At 51.6% G+C, this 15,419-nt stretch overlaps 1 protein-coding gene across 7 annotated transcripts; it reads right to left on the bottom strand.

The window, feature by feature from the left end:
- Nucleotides 1–122: 122 nt before the first annotated feature.
- FANCE (FA complementation group E) lies at nucleotides 123–11,946 on the bottom strand. Of its 7 annotated transcripts, XR_009542925.1 has the most exons (11): nucleotides 11,429–11,933; nucleotides 8,390–9,011; nucleotides 7,774–7,818; nucleotides 7,380–7,448; nucleotides 6,941–7,084; nucleotides 6,402–6,525; nucleotides 6,099–6,177; nucleotides 4,676–4,742; nucleotides 3,312–3,437; nucleotides 1,459–1,766; nucleotides 123–290 (listed from the first exon to the last, which is right to left on the bottom strand). XR_009542925.1 is itself a non-coding variant. In XM_060162656.1 (10 exons), the coding sequence occupies exons 1-10, from the start codon at nucleotides 11,674–11,676 to the stop codon at nucleotides 1,759–1,761; spliced, it is 1,527 nt and encodes a 508-aa protein (XP_060018639.1). In that variant the 5' UTR covers nucleotides 11,677–11,946; the 3' UTR covers nucleotides 1,227–1,758. The 7 variants fall into 7 exon arrangements, 4 of the variants coding, with proteins under 4 accessions (XP_060018639.1, XP_060018638.1, XP_060018640.1 ...); XR_009542926.1 differs by lacking the exon at nucleotides 123–290 and having other exon boundaries at nucleotides 1,227–1,766; nucleotides 4,676–4,738; nucleotides 11,429–11,946; XR_009542927.1 differs by lacking the exon at nucleotides 123–290 and having other exon boundaries at nucleotides 1,227–1,761; nucleotides 4,676–4,738; nucleotides 11,429–11,946.
- Between the last annotated feature and the right edge of the window lie 3,473 nt (nucleotides 11,947–15,419).

The raw sequence follows: 15,419 nt of genomic DNA, 5'->3' as shown, positions 1-15,419 counted from the left end.
CACCAGCAGCTGCCCAGGCCCTTAGGGAAGAGGCTGGGCCCAGGGCGGTGAGCTGCAGTAGTCACACTCCTGGGCGCCGCCCCGTGTCGGCCGCTGAGAGCGTGCAATTCCGACATGTTTGTCCCTTAAACCTCCACGCTTCCTCCTGACCTTAGCACCTGCTTCACTTCTCAAAAGCAGGCTTTGCTCCTGACCTCTCTCCCTCATCATCTTGTTCTAACGGGGGCTCACGGCTTCTGAGGAAGTTGTGGGAAGGGAAATGTCGAGTTCTCTTCCCGGCGCCTCAGAGCCTGCGGTGGGGAGGAGCGGGTAGGGTTCTGTGATGAACTTTCACCTGATAGTTGACTCAGTAACATCTCCAGGTTGTGTCTTTTTGTTTGTTTGTTTTTTAAATATTTATTTTGGCTGTGCTGGATCTTCATTGTGGCATGTTTAGTTGCAGCATGTGTGATCTTATTTGCGGCATGCGAACTCTTAGTTGCAGCATGCATGTGGGATCTAGTTCCCTGCCCAGGGATCGAACCCAGGCCCTCTGCATTCGGAGCGCTGAGTCTTTCCCACTGGACCACCAAGGAAGTCCCCAGGTTCAGTGTTTACTATGAACAAGGCGCCTAGCTAAGTGCTGTGGGAATATAGTTGTAGAACACACAAGCCCACAGTATTGCACACCTTTTCTGTCTTTCCTGTCCAATAGGCCTCATCCTGTTCTCTGCTCACAGTAATCCCAGGAGCCCTTCAGATCCCTCCTCAAAAGCCATCATCTGCCCAAAAGTCTTCCCCAACTCCAGGCTGAGTTACTCTCACCCTCAAGCCCCCCTCCGCAGTGCAGGATGCACAGCCCACCCATGTACTCAACAGCTCTGATAGGGCTGGGGTGGGTGGTATCATACATGATCTGGCCCACAGAACTCTACCACCTTCCCCTCACCGAACATTTCCCTTGGAAAAAGATGCCCCTGTCACTGAGCAGGGTGGGGATGGCGTGGTATGTGTTTTCAGCAAACACCCAGAGTTAGTAGGAAGGCAGGCACTGCTTCTAATAAAACATTACTGAACTTCCTGCTTTTTATGAAATACCACTGATAAATTATTATTTAAGTCAGAAACAACACAGAGGATCATAACATACACTTGAGCACGAGAGATCTGTGCTAAACATACAGATCTCCCGGGGCTCCTGGAGCATCACTGTCGTCCACTCTGGGTCTGCTTTGACCCTACTGAGGCCTATCTTAACTCCTATTTTATTTATTATTATATTTTGGCCACATCTCACGGCATGCGGAACTCCCCCAACCAGGGATCCAACCCTCGTCCCCTGCAATGGAAGTGCAGAATCTTAACCGCTGGACCATCAAGGAAGTCTGATGCCTATCTTAAAGTGTCTGTCCCCACAGCCTGAGGTAGAAATGACAAGGAGGCAGCCCAGGCTCAGCAGCTCTTGGTAATACAACTCACCCAGCCCCCTTAGCCCCAGACCCTTCCTGCTGGCTGGGAGGCCCAGATGGCCTCTCTGCAGCCTGGAGCAGGGAGACAGTTGACCCCTGGGATGGCCAGGCTCAGCCCTGACCCCCAGGCAAGGGGCAGGATGAGGTGCTCAGGGCAGAAGTGTCCTTCGGGAATCTGATGAGGGAGGTCCGGGAGGGTGGTCCCTTGGTGGATGGTCAGGGGGCCAGCTGTCTCAGGGCAGCCTGCAGGGACTTCTTCAGGAAAGTGGTATTGAGCTCCAGAACTGCAGCCAGGCCCAGCCTCTGGGGCTCACTGATCTGGAGAGAAGGAAGAATCATGTCTGGACTCCAGCAGCTGATCCCTCCCATCTCCCCTCTGCCCCTGGGCTCTGTTTAGTTAGAAGAGAGAAATCCAGGACACAAGGACAATAAGAGGAGATGACTCCCTGAGCAATCTATCCTCATTATCTCACCATGGTTAAGCAAGGTGTTTGGATTCAGGTAGACCTGGGGTCAAATACTAACTGCACAACGTACTATGTCAGCCATATTAAGAATAGTTGACAATTATTAGGTGCTTACTATGGGGCAGCACTTTATATGCATGACTTCATTTAATCCTCACAATCCTCCCATTTTACAGATGAGGAAACTGAGGTTCAGAGACACTCCACTGTGGCTGCCACATTCCTTCTGGGCCACTCTTTCTTCCCTGACCTGTTGCTGCAACCTCTGACCCATCTCTGCCCTGTACCTTCACTCTCCAATCCCCACTCCTTGCCAAGGCCAGAGGTTTCTTTACAGAATACAAATCTAATCAGGTCACTCCAGCTGAAGGCCCTGAGATAACCTCTGATGCCTCATATTGCAGGTCCTTCCAGGATCTACAGAGGGTCTTCAGAGGATCCAGGAGCTTCCTGAAATTGTGCATAAGATGTGTATTCATATTTCCATTTTTCTGGGGGGATGTATGCCTTTCACCAAATCATCACATAGGCCTGTGATCCCAAGAAAAGGGTTAAGAGCCAAGAGAAGACCTGGTCTTCAAGATAAAGTCCAAGCTCCTCACCATTAACCTACAGGGCCCTCCATTAGATGCTACCATGACTTGGCAATGTGACCTCAGGCAAATTACTTTAACCTGTGTCTCAATTTCCTCACCTATAAAATGGAGCTAATAATAGTATCTTCTCATAGGACTAACACCTGGAATAAACTAGTGAGTTAACATATGCAAAGGGCTTAGAACGATGCCTGGAACATATGAGGGGCTACAAGTATCAGCTCTCAGTATTTTAGCTCTCTAACTTCATCCCCTACAGCCATCTACTCTTGGGATTTTAGGCCTCAGCTACAATGATGTACCTGCAGATCCCCTGGGACATTGAGTGCTTACACCGTTTCTTTTGCCTGGAATGCCCTTTCCTTCATCTCTGCCCTTGACTACCACTCACCCTTTAAGAGTCAGGAAGCCTGTCCCAACTCCCAACCACAAACAAGGTTTAGTTGCCCCCTTTTCCTCTGTCATCAAATGCCCTGTGCATACCTTTCACCTGGCTCCTACCAGATATTACAATGAGCCAGTTATCATCTCTCTCCCCTCTCATTAACCGGGGGAGAGGGTCAAGTCCAGGACAGAAACTGTGATATGGTCACTGTTGATTCCTTAATGCCCCAGATAGCATCTGGCCCACAGCAGTGTTGGCTGGATGAATGAACTCCTAAGCAGTCTCACTCCCCTGTCTTGGGCTTGAACTTGTGGTTTCCAAGGCTAACACTCAGGGTTTTCTCCCTGACAAACATATACCCTCGTGGCAGGCTCAGAGCAGCACGAGCAGCCCTCATGGCCCTACCAATACTCACATTGGCCCGATACTTGGTTACCACTGTCAGCATGAGCTTGGCATAGGCCATGGACGTGGTGGCTGCTGGCCCCTCTTTACAGAGTTTCTCCATCAACACACTGAACTTCTCAGAGGGCATCTCCACCTGCACACATTAGGAGATCAGACAGTAGCACAAGAAAGGACCCTGGATTCAACTCCCAACTCCATCACTTCCTAACCAGGTGACCCTGTGCAGGTCACTTAACTGAGACTCGGTTTCCACATCTATAAAATGGGGCTCATGATGTCAAACTCTGAAGACTGTGAAAAGGATTAAATGAGATTATGCACATAAAGCCTAGCACACAGGTCTCAAAAAATGGTGGCCACTGTTGCACAGGCTCAGATTAGGAGATGGGGGACAAGGATCCCTCGCCTGGCTTAGTGGTTGAAGATATAAAGGAGTGAGGTCCCAAGGGGGCACTGGCAGTATAATAACAACAGATCTTCATAGTCACAATTTAATAAACACTTATTATGCATTAGGTACCACTCTGAGCACGTTACACCAATTATACCATTTAAACCTCACCCCAGTTTTATGTGGTAGGTGCTATCATCACTCCCCTTTTGCAGATGAGGAAACTGAGGCATAAAGAGGTTAAGTCAACTACCTACGTTATAAACAAATGAGGCAGAATTTTAGGTACTGATATATGGAAAAACTGCCGAAATGTACTGTTAGATGAAAAAAGCAAAGTGCAGAGCACTGAGCTTGGTGTGTTACCATCTATGTAAAAGGCAGGGGAAAAGTAAATTTCACCATGTGTCCTTGTATATAGACAGCATCTCTGGGAGGGTTCCCCTGCAACTAGTAACACTGATTAGCCCTGCGGAGGGGAATCTCGGTGGCTGGGGAAAATTTTTTCACTATATCCTTTTAAGCGTTCAAAATTGTGAACATATGAATCTATTACCTGTTCAAAAATAAATTAGGCACTGTCCCTGGCAGTCCAGTGGTTAGGACTCCATGCTTCCACTTCAGGGGGCACGGGTTCAATCCCTGGTCGGGGAACTAGGATCCCGCATGCCATTCAGTGCGGCCAAAAAATAAATTAATTAAATTAAAAAATAAATTAAATTTACACACACACATCAAAAAGTCCCTCCCCAAGGCCACACAGCTACTAAGAGGCAGAGCTGGGATTCACCGTGCAGTCAGCTCTCTGCTACCGGCCTTTCAAGCCCCTGGACCCTCCCACTGTCATGGGCACCCTGCTGGAGGGCAGTCATCCTGCTTGCCCCTCCATCACTGAAGGGGTCAGACACCCAGGAGCTGCACACCCAGCCACAGCACTGCAGCACTTCTTTGTCCACTCTTCCCCAAGGCAGCCTGCTCACCTGCTGCTCCAGGAGTGACTGCAACACCAAGAAAGTCTCTTCCTTCCAGGGCAGCTCCAAGATCTGTCTGCAAGGCACAGGCCCCAGTGAGGAAAGCTCAGCCTCCCACCTGAGCCTGAATATCTACTGCTCCTACCCCAAGGCAGGGCAAGGCCCTGGGGACAGCCAAGATCTCCAGCCAACAGAGGAAGTAGTCAGAGCCCCCCGATGCTGGTGGCCATCTAGCAGCCACTGCTGCAGAGCCCATACTCAGTGCTGGGAAGGCCACAGCCCAAGACTCCCGGGACCTGACATGAAGGATTTGGCAGTGAGAGGTACAAAGGTCCCCTGGAAAATAACCAGGAGTTGATAGTGCCTCCTGAGTTTGAAAGCGGAGGACGACCCAGGGAAGAGGAGGATGATGATGGGTGAGATGACACACAGGAGGCTTCCTAGAGAAGGCGAGACCTCCCTGCGGAACCCAGCCCACGGTGAGGTCCACTCCAGCTACACCTACTGTCCTCAGCTTGTTTGGAAAAGCAGGATGTCACATGGAAACGGTGTGGCTTCTTGGGCGCACAGACTTGGGTTTGATCCCAGGCTTTTGCACTTGCTGGCTGTGTGACCTTTGGCCACCTCCCTCAACCTCTCTGAGCTTCAGTTTTTCCATCTCTAAGGTGGCCACAGCACTTACCTCACAGGATTGCATGAAGACTAATGAAGTAATGAATCTAAAGCACAGAGAAAGTGCTCAATAACTGGTGGCTGGCAGTATTTTTGCGACTGTCCCCTTCTCATATTATACTTAGCATTTCATATTTCATGTTAGTGTCCAATGAGATCTCACCTACTCATTATTTCTACATGTCTGTATCTTGACTCCCCAATTTTGATACCTAAATTTAACACCAATTTAATAACAACATTTGAGCACTCACTAGGTGCCAAATACTGTGCCGAGGCCATTAAATGCATTATCACATTATCTAGAAAAACTCTACAGAGTTCATACATGGAAACAGAGGCTCAGAGAGATGCAATAACCTGTTTAAAACTCACACATTTAAATAAAAGGCAAGGTTGAGACCTGTAACCATGTCTGTCTGACTCCAGAGCCAGTGCTCTGAACCACTACGCCATGTTCCAACTACGCCAAGAACTCAAGAGCAGGAGTGCCAGCCTCTTCACATTCCCGGGGGCACCTGGCACAGAAGCCTGAAACCCTGGGCTTGGGAAGGTGCATGGGATGGCAACTAACAGGGGCCCACAGGTGGGAAGGCACAAGCCAGGCTCAGGACAGCGAGAGGGGGCAATGGCTGTGCCACTGCCTGTATTTCAGGCATGGGCCCTGGTACCCAGCCGGCTCCAAGTCCAGAATGCCAAGAGCCGGTTTGGCCAGAGGCAGGAGGTGCGGGTGGGGCCAGCGTGGAGCTTGTACACTCACCCCAGCATTAGAGCCTGCATGTCCGGCTCCAGGGCCTCGTCCTTTGTAAGGCAACACAGTAACTCTGTTTGAGCTGGACCTGGGTGGGCGACAGCAGAGGGGAAAAGTCTGGGAGCAGCTGGCAGGAGAGAATGGGGCTAGCAGGGAACAAAATGCCTGGCCCTTTACAGGTGGCATCGTCAGGGAAGCAACAGGTATCTTCATTTATTGAAAACTCAGCTCCTCCAGGGCCACCCGGGGGGTGAAGGGTGCTGGGAACAGACAGGGAAGAGCTACCAGGCCTGGGGCCCATTCCAGAATTACCTATTCCTGGGGCTTGGAGCACAGGGCCAAGGAGGGCTCTGCAGACGGCGTAGGTGTACTTAGTACAGAAGGAGGTCAGGGCAGTTGTGAGCAAGCGGGAGGCTGAGGAAGTCAGGGAGAGAATCTACAGCCAACGGGGAGGAAAATATTAATTTCTTTCTTCTTCCTTCCTATCAGTGTTTATTGAACACGTATTTCAGAGGCTCACACATTACAGTACAGAGAAAAAAGAAGTTCTTTTATCTAGGACTCACATGGATCCACTCATTGGAAAGGACACATAGCTCCCTTCCCCAGCTCCCAAATCCCTGATCCCAAACCCCAAATCCCTTCCACTTCTCTAAGGATCTGGGGCCCAAGAAGGAGGAGTTAGATGCCAGGTGGGTAGATGGCCTAGGGGGTTATGCCCTTCCCTTGCCCCCGGCTCCCCAGACAAGCAGATGCATGCAAGGCTGGGAACCCCCTCTCCCACCCTACTGAGGGTTCAGACTCTCTCACTCACTGTCTCTGGCACTCCATGTGTATCCCAGCGCACCTACCCGTCCAAGGAAGAGGCTCCTGGTCAGCACAGTAGCATTGCTGAGGCTGAGGTCTGGTGAAAGGGCCAGCAGCCAGGTGCAGAGCTGCAGGAGACCTGTGTCCGAGAGCTGTGGGAGCTGCAGCTGGGCACACACCAGGTCCACCTGCCAAGGAGGAGGGAGGACACCGGGACACTCAGCCTGTCTCTGCTGGGCTGTCTCAATCCAACCGGGCAGCAGAAGGGGCGGGGCCAGGACACTCCAGGGTAAGGTAAGGTGGGGAGAGCTGCCCTACGGGGAGGAACCAAGGGCTAAAAGAAACCACTGAGGGTCACCCCTGCCCCTGAGACCAAAAAACCCAACAAAATCCCCTCCCCAAATTCCTACATGAGGCAGGGAAACACAAATTTAAATGGAGAGGGACCGTGTCCTCAGGGCCAGGCGGTTTTTCTGGACTCACCTGGCCAGGACTGCATTCGTGGAGAAGCTGCAGCTCAACTGGTGGGGTGCCCTCCAGCCCTTCCAACCCCTGGGAAGGCAAATCCCATGTTAGGACCTGCAGAGCCCTCAGTGACAAGTCACTGAGGCCACCCCTTCAATTGGCAGAGTGGATGGCTAAGGACCCCAGAAGGTGCTACTAGAAGAGAGGAACTTGCCTGGAATTAGAACCTGTCTCAGGTTAGACAACATACTTGGACCAAGAAAAGCCTTTGCAGGGACTGTCCTCAGACCTTCATTCCAACCCCCTCACCCAAACAGCCTGTGCCTCACTGCACTGGGGCTTCCCTGGGCACAGCTGGGGTCCAGGCAGGGGGCGGAAGAAGGGTTATGGGTAGCAGAGTAGGGCCAGTCACCTTCCCGAGGGTCTTGAGCAGCTGCTGCAGCCTGGGAACTTGTTCCTGCAGAGGAGAGCCCAGTCACTGCCATGTCCCCACCCACGCAGCATGGCCCCCAACCCAGACCCAGCCCCCTCTCTGAGAAGGCCCCAGGTCAGTGGGCACTAGCGGGCAAAGATGACTCAAGAGAGCCAGAACGTAAACCTTGCAAAGTGCTTAAAGAACTCAAACTAGACAAGACCTATGTAAACCTAACTGAACAGACTTGTCTTCTCTGCATACATCCTAATGGGGGCAGACCCAGGCCTTGGGCTGGGAGGACAGGCTGGATGCTGGTATGATTCCCCCATTCCCATAAGATGGGTGGCAGGGGTAGCTCCAGAGCCTTTCCTCTTCCGTGGTACCCTTAACCTCACACTATTGATCATTAGGTCAAGGGCTCCCACCTCCAGTAACTCCTGTCCCCACCCCCTCCTCCGTAGAATCTGTGGAGCAGAAACTACATTCCCTCAACCCCACCTCCTTCCCCTTGCTCCACGGACTACAGTCATCCGAGGTGGGACACAGTATCCCAACCGGCTTAAACCCCCCATTCCTGAAGAATCACTCGAAAGCAGCCTCCTCACCCTAGTACCTGGATAGCTCTGGGCAACTCCAAACTCTCAGGTAGGCCCTTAGCATCCTCTAGACTCTGACCAGCCTCACTGGGCTTAGCCCCCAAAACAGGCTGGTTCTTAATGGACGATGCACCTCCTCCATTGGCCAGGGATTCCAAAGATTCATGTTCAGGTCTGTTTTCCTCATGACTTTCTTCTTCTTCCTTTTCCAACCACCGGAGCCTCTTGGGGGCCCTCTCCCCCTCAGGACTGGCAGGCTCTTCCTCCGCTTCCTTTCTGCGTTTCCCAGGCCGCTGGGAGTCCTTGTCCTCCTCCTGTTCTGTCCCTTCGGGATCTGGAGCCTGGGGCAACTTCAACTTCCTGCCCCCTTGGCCCAGCTGCCTACACAGGCCTCGGAGCTGTCTCTGGCACCTTTTAGACAGTGGGGACACTCCCTCAGTGGAGACCCCAACACCCAGATCCCTTCGCAGAAATTCCCCAAGGGCCCGGAGCCAGGGATCACGGTCGGGGCTTGGATCCTGCTGCACAATCTGCAGCACAGGGTGGAGACTGCTTTCGGGCAGCGACGGCCAAACAGCCATCAGTAGGGACATCAGGTTCCTCTGGCATAACGGGGGCAATCGCAGCAGCAGTGGTTTCCTGGGTAGCAGAGGGAGAACAAGCAGTTAAGAGTGTCTTGCTGAAAGGAACATAGGGCAGACTGGGTAGAGCTAGAGGCTAGATGGCACCGGACAGACGGGGGCGCTGGTGGGCAGTACCTGCGAGTCGGCATGGAAGTCATTCAACAAGTGGGCATCTATTCTACACTACACTAGGCCCTGCTCTTTGACATCTCCTATTTCAGCTCAGAAATTCACGTTGAAACCTACCCTATAATAGATCCATGCTTGTTTTATGTAAAAAAGAAAAAGAAGCCCTTTCCCAAACTTTACGTAAAAATAATACTCCAGAATACAGAGCAACGCTTAGCCTGCAGCCCTGTGCTCCCCTTGGCAGTCCCCTGGAACTCACAGGGTCACATCTGTCCAGCTCTGATGTTCCTTTCACTGAACTGAGTTCCTGAGAGGCAGAAGCAGTGTCTCTTTCCTGTGTGTCCCAGTACCCAGCACAACACCAGCCTAAAGCAGGCACTTGGTGCACATTTATTGACTGAATTAAATCTCTGAGAATAAGTTTCACAGATCAGCAAGACTGTTGTGGACAGAGCAAAGTAGCCATCTGTAACGTGACAAAGGCACGAATGCAGATGCTATGTGACCTGAGGCTTGCTGGAGTGGCAAGCAGGTCATGAGTGCATCTAGCCCACCACCCATCACGCCTCTGCACCTCTGTATACATGACTTTGTGGGGCTGTTTGTCATCACACACAGAGGCACTTGGGATATATAAGACAGGAACGAAACCTTTTTTTTTTTGTGGAGAAAAAACACTAAATGAGAGAAAAAACTAGAGTAAAAGTTAAAAAGATTGTCAATTTGTGGTGGAGGATACTGAAGTAGAGAAGTCGGGAAGAGCCTACTCCAAGGACTTTTACCTTTTTTGTGCATGGATTCCCTTATCAGAATAAGAGGGTTAAATGCATAAAATACATAGCATTACAAAAGAAAACAATTATACTGCAGTACAGTTCTATCCAGGGACCGCAGGTCACGTTCCATTCCCCTTACTCTGTCCAGAAAGAGCCAGACCATTGGGTAAACATTTCTAGAACGTCCAATTTGCGGATTCAGAAAATTCTATTGAAAGAAATTCAAGATGGAGTGTGGGAAGAAAATAATAGAACTTCTATTTCTATTTATCTAAAACATAAAAAATTAAGTATTACAAATATTTAAAATATGGATTGGCCCTCCATATTCCAGTGTCCAACCCATTTCTTAGGGAGGGGTATTCAAGGAGAGTGGGAGGCCTGCTCTTCAGCCCCCTAGAGGCTGAAGGTGGCACCTCACTACGTTACTTTCTGTATTTTACTTAACTCGATAGTTAAGTGCATCTATGGACGCTGTATTATCTTTCTTAACAAAACGCACCCTCACAAAATGGACACATGGCTTACAAGGATGTCAGAAAAGAAACTGACTACCAGTAAGGGAAGCACAACCTAATTCAAAAATGGCAGAGCTGACACTTCTGCTCCTAGTAGGGATTCTTAGCCACATAAAGAGGGGGAAAAAGTTCAAAGTCACCCAAAAGACTAAAAATTATCAAGAACACCATCCTCAAGGTAAGAGATCTTCCCCTAAACTGTATATTATGCTTTGAAAAACTGATAATATAAAGCCAGCATGATCAGATGTTTATTGTCATTTACCACGTTTAAAATTTCTATTTATGGGGACTTCCCTGGTGTCGCAGTGGTTAGGAGTCCGCCTGCCAATGCAGGGGACACGGATTCCATCCCTGGTCCAGGAAGATCCCACATGCCGCAGAGCAACTAAGCCCGTGCGCCACAACTCCTGAGCCTGCATGCCACAACTACTGAAGCCTGAGTGCCTAGAGCCCGTGCTCCGCAACGAGAAGCCACCGCAATGAGAAGCCCGCGCACTGCAATAAAGAGTAGCCCCTGCTCTCCGAAACTAGAGAGAGTCCGCGTGCAGCAACGAAGACCCAACACAGCCATAAATAAATAAAAATAAAATTTTTAAAAAATTCTATTTATGTATACTTGACAATGTACGTATTTTAACACACGTGTACTCTTGACCTATACTGGAGGTAAGAGATGGAAGTGTGTGATTAAAATTAGTTAGAATCCACTGACATAATTATTCATTTACACCCAACCGAGGGCAGGTGTCTTTCGTCTAGGTAGGCAGCACTGCACCAGTACCTACGCTATGAGGGTCTGCCGGAGGCCCCGCCCCACAGGGCGCGCGGCAGGGACCCGCTCTCGGGGCAAGTATTTCACCTCTCTGTGCCTCGGTCTTCTCATCTAGAGAAGTAGGTAGCGCCAGCCCCTGCCTCACACCACCGTGGAGGATGACGGGCGGCGCCCCGAGCTACGCCAGCGGCCGCCGCGACCAGCAGGACAGGAGGAACGCGGGCGGACGACTTACAGCTCCAGGCGACAGTCCGGGCCCTCCACTACTGGCTCCTCCCGGCATAGCGCCTCAAAGACGCGGTCCCAGCCGAAGGGCTCCCCGCCGCGGCCGCTCAGAGCCCGCAGCACCCCCAAGCCGCGCCGCGCCCCGTCGGGCCCCGCCTGCAGCGTCTGCAGCAGGAGGCGGGCGGGGGCCTCTAGGTGCGCCCAGGGCGCCGGCTCCGCGCCCTCAGCCTGAGCGGGTGCCGCCTCCGGGGCCTCCATGCCCGGGGCCAGGGAGCCGCGCTGCCCCGAGCTCTGGTTTCGGGCCTCAGCTCCGGGGCCTGGGGAAAGGGAGGCGGACGACAGCGCCGGCCCTGATGCTGCGGCCGGCCCCTTCCTGCGCGCCCCACATTCCCTCCTCAGCGTTCGGGGAGGCTCTCGGACTCGCACCCCGCCAGCGCGCGAGACTAGATCTGTCAGAAAGGAAAGGAACGGGGAAGTGCGGCCGGGTCTGGGCGCTAGGGCAGGCCGGAAGGGGCAAGTAGGATAGGAGTAGGGAGGCGGGGCGAAGGCCGAGTGCAGATCTGCTGATGAGGCGGGACCAGAGTGGGGGCGGTGCCACTAGGAAATCGGTTAGTGGGCGGGGTCATGCAAGAGAGAGAGTGGGGCGGGGCTTGATGGAGGATGGGTCCTCTGCGGCTGACCCTAACCTTGCTTCCTCCACCGATCGCTGAAGTAAGTGAGGGGGCGGGCGTACAGAATGGATATCAGGGATCCTGCTGGTTGTACTTCAGGATCCAAGCATCATTTAATTTCAGCTGACGCCCATGTTGCCTATAGATCATGGGCTCTGCCATAGGATTTGATCATAATTTACCATAACGTCACCTCTTCCACAGGCCATCAACTGGCATCATTGGGGTTTCAGTCCTCTCCAGAAATGTTCGATCTACTAATACACCCGAGAATGGAGTCGCAGTAAAACCTAATGCCATCGATATGGCCAAAGGCATTCCTGTAAACTTCCTCCCTAAGATCAAGAAGTGGCCTTGCTCTGGTTGTTTATAAGGGACCAAGAGTGCCTCCAATTCCCAGGGTTTTGGTTTAAGGAAATCTGCTGGAGGAGGCAGGCTTCCAGCGAAGGGAGGGACCATAGCAGAGGATAGGAATAAAGGCAGAGGGGAGAAGAGCCCCACAGCACCCCATAAACCCTCCTTTGGGTGTCAGCTTGTATTTCCATCCTCCCAGCTTCTGCTGCCATGCACACATCCACTCAATCAATAAATCTTTACTGAGCACCTAGCACTCAGGATGCAGGGAACAAAATAAATACCTTTGCCCTCATTGTTGCTGACCCTCAATTGAGGAGAGACAGACAACTAAGTAAGTAACAACAGAATGTTTGTTTGTGATAAGTGCTTTCAAGGATATAGCAGGGAAGGGAGATAGAGTGAGGTAGTTTTAAATAGGTGGTCAGGCAAGAGTGCACTTGCTGGGGAGTAACAGGAGAGGTAACCAGACCAGATCTTGTGAGGCCTTGACATCATAGAGAGGAATTTGTCTTTCACCCTGAATAGTATGGGAAGCCATAGGCATATTTTTTTTTTTTTTTTTGTGGTACGCGGGCCTCTCACTGCCGCAGCCTCTCCCGTTGCGGAGCACAGGCTCCAGACGCTCAGGCTCAGCGGCCATGGCCCACGGGCCCAACCGCTCCGCGGCTTGTGGGATCCTCCCGGACCGGGGCACGAGCCCGCATCCCCCGCATCGGCAGGCGGACTCCCAACCACTGCGCCACCAGGGAAGTCCCATAGGCATATTTTGAACTGGATCTGATTTCCATTAGAGCCAAATTTTTTATTTTTTCCAAAATGATTTCAAGGGAGGGACTTCCCTGGTGGTCCAGTGGTTAAGAATCCATCTTGCAATGCAGGGGATGCCGGTTCGATCCCTGGCTGGGGAACTAAGATCCCACATGCCACAGGACAACTAAGCCCGCGTGCCACAACTACTGAGCCCGCACACCACAACTAGAGAGCCCGTGTACTGCAGCTACAGAGCTCATGAGCTCTGGAGCCCATGCACCACAACTAGAGAGAAGCCCACACACTGCAAGGAAGAGCCTGTGCATCGCAACAAAAGATCCCGCGTGCTGCAACTAAGACCTGATGCAGCCAAAAAATAAAATAAAATTTTTTAAAAATGATTTTAAGGGCTTCCCTGGTGGTGCAGTGGTTGAGAGTCCGCCTGCCGATGCAGGGGACACGGGTTCGTGCCCCAGTCCAGGAAGATCACATGTGCCGCAGAGCGGCTAGGCCCGTGAGCCATGGCCACTGAGCCTGCACGTCTGGAGCCTGTGCTCCGCAACAGGAGAGGCCACAACGGTGAGAGGCCCGCATACTGCAAAAAAAAAAAAAAGATTTTAAGAGAGCTGTTGGAAAAGACTACGGAGTATTTCTTAAATCAGTGGTCCCCAAAATTTTTGTCACCAGGGACCGGTTTCACAGAAGACAATTTTTCCAAGGATGGGGGTGGGGGTGGGGTGGATGGTTTGGGGATGACTCAAGCGCATTACATTTATTGTGCACTTTATTTCTATTATTATTACACTGTAATATATAATGAAACAATGATACAACTCACCATAATGCAGAATCAGTGGGAGCCCTGAGCTTGTTTTCCTGCAACTAGATGGTCCCATCTGGGGGTGACGGGAAACAGTGACACCCGAAGTGTGTTGCTTATGTCCAGTCTACTCCATTAGGTGCGGCTTCATCGTCACTTGCCACTCACTGATAGAGTTTTGATAGGAGTCTGCAAGCAGTTGATTTATTATGGTCTCTGTGCAGTCAAACCCCTCTGCTATTGATAATCTGTATTTTCAGCTGCTCCCCAGTGCTAGCATCACCGCCTCAGCTCCACCTCAGATCAACAGGCATTAGAGTCTCATAAGGAGCGCGCAACCTAGATCCCTCGCATGCGCAGTTCACAGTAGGGTTCGAGCCCCGCTGAGAATCTAATGCCACCGCTGATCTGACAGGAGGCGGAGCTCAGGCGGTAATGTGAGCCATGGGGAGCGGCTGTAAACACAGATGAATCTTCGCTCACCGCTCACCTCCTGCTCTGCGGCCTGGTTCCTAACAGGCCACCGACTGGTGTCGGTCCGTGGCCCGGGGGGTGGGGACCTCTGTCTTAGATAGTGCCTGCTTTGCAAAGGGCAAAAGAGTAGGAAATAAGTTTCTTCCAGGAACCTCTATCTCAGTTTATCAGTTCTAACTTCATAGGAGATGGTTTGGTCTTCAAATGACCAAATGATGTTGGGGGCAAAGGGGTGGAGGCCCTGATAAGTAGTGGGCGGGGCCAAGAATGCTAAACAGCCTTCAATGCCCTGCCCATCCTCAACTCCAGCCTTATCGTGGTGGCTCTGGTTCATGCCCACCAGGGTCTGCATTCTAGCCAATGGGGAGGAGAATAGGGAGAAAACTTCCAAGTGTGGTTCTTGAACCACACTTGGAATCCACGAGGATTCCAAGGGGGAATCCTTGAGACCCTTTCACGGGATCTCTGACATTACTATTTTTATGATACCTACATTATTTGCCCTTTCTGTTCTCATTCTCTTATGAGCATAAAGTGAAGTTTTCCAACGGCTAAGTGACAGGTGATATTGCAACAGATTAAATGCAGAAGAAACCCTTGGTGGGGGTAGGGGTGAGGGTGCACCTGGGCTATAAGCAGACACTCTTCAGACACCAGCAGTGATGGCTTAGGTGCACTTTATTGGTTTTCTTTCAGAATCCTTCTACAAAAGAGTAAAGTTAAAAACCAAGTCCCTGGCAAGAGGGTGAGAACCCTTCCTCTTTCCCGAGAGCCATCCCCCCTCCCCATGTTCCCCAGCTGTGTCACTGCTGCAGTTCATGGGTGTGGGGCACTTGCTACTTTCATCCCCCACCAAGCTCCAAAGGGAAAAGACCTACCACCTGGCAACCCCTGCCCCTCAGCCTCCTCCCCCCACAGGTTGATCCTGG

This window comes from Lagenorhynchus albirostris, chromosome 10 (assembly GCF_949774975.1).
Source record: "Lagenorhynchus albirostris chromosome 10, mLagAlb1.1, whole genome shotgun sequence".
In the NCBI taxonomy this organism is placed as follows: domain Eukaryota; kingdom Metazoa; phylum Chordata; class Mammalia; order Artiodactyla; family Delphinidae; genus Lagenorhynchus; species Lagenorhynchus albirostris.
Note: the sequence above shows the minus strand (reverse complement) of the source record. Positions and strands in the feature narration are given on the sequence as shown.

What these genes read in the sequence shown, in the direction of transcription:
- FANCE (XM_060162655.1), bottom strand. Translation starts at nt 11,676, where the DNA reads ATGGAGGCCCCGGAGGCGGCACCCGCTCAGGCTGAGGGCGCGGAGCCG. An exon ending in ATGCAGGCTCTAATGCTGGG is followed by an intron (nt 4,743 to 6,098) that starts GTGAGTGTACAA and finishes TGTGCCTTGCAG; the next exon opens with ACAGATCTTGGAGCTGCCCT. An exon ending in TAACCAAGTATCGGGCCAAT is followed by an intron (nt 1,767 to 3,311) that starts GTGAGTATTGGT and finishes CCTTCTCTCCAG; the next exon opens with ATCAGTGAGCCCCAGAGGCT.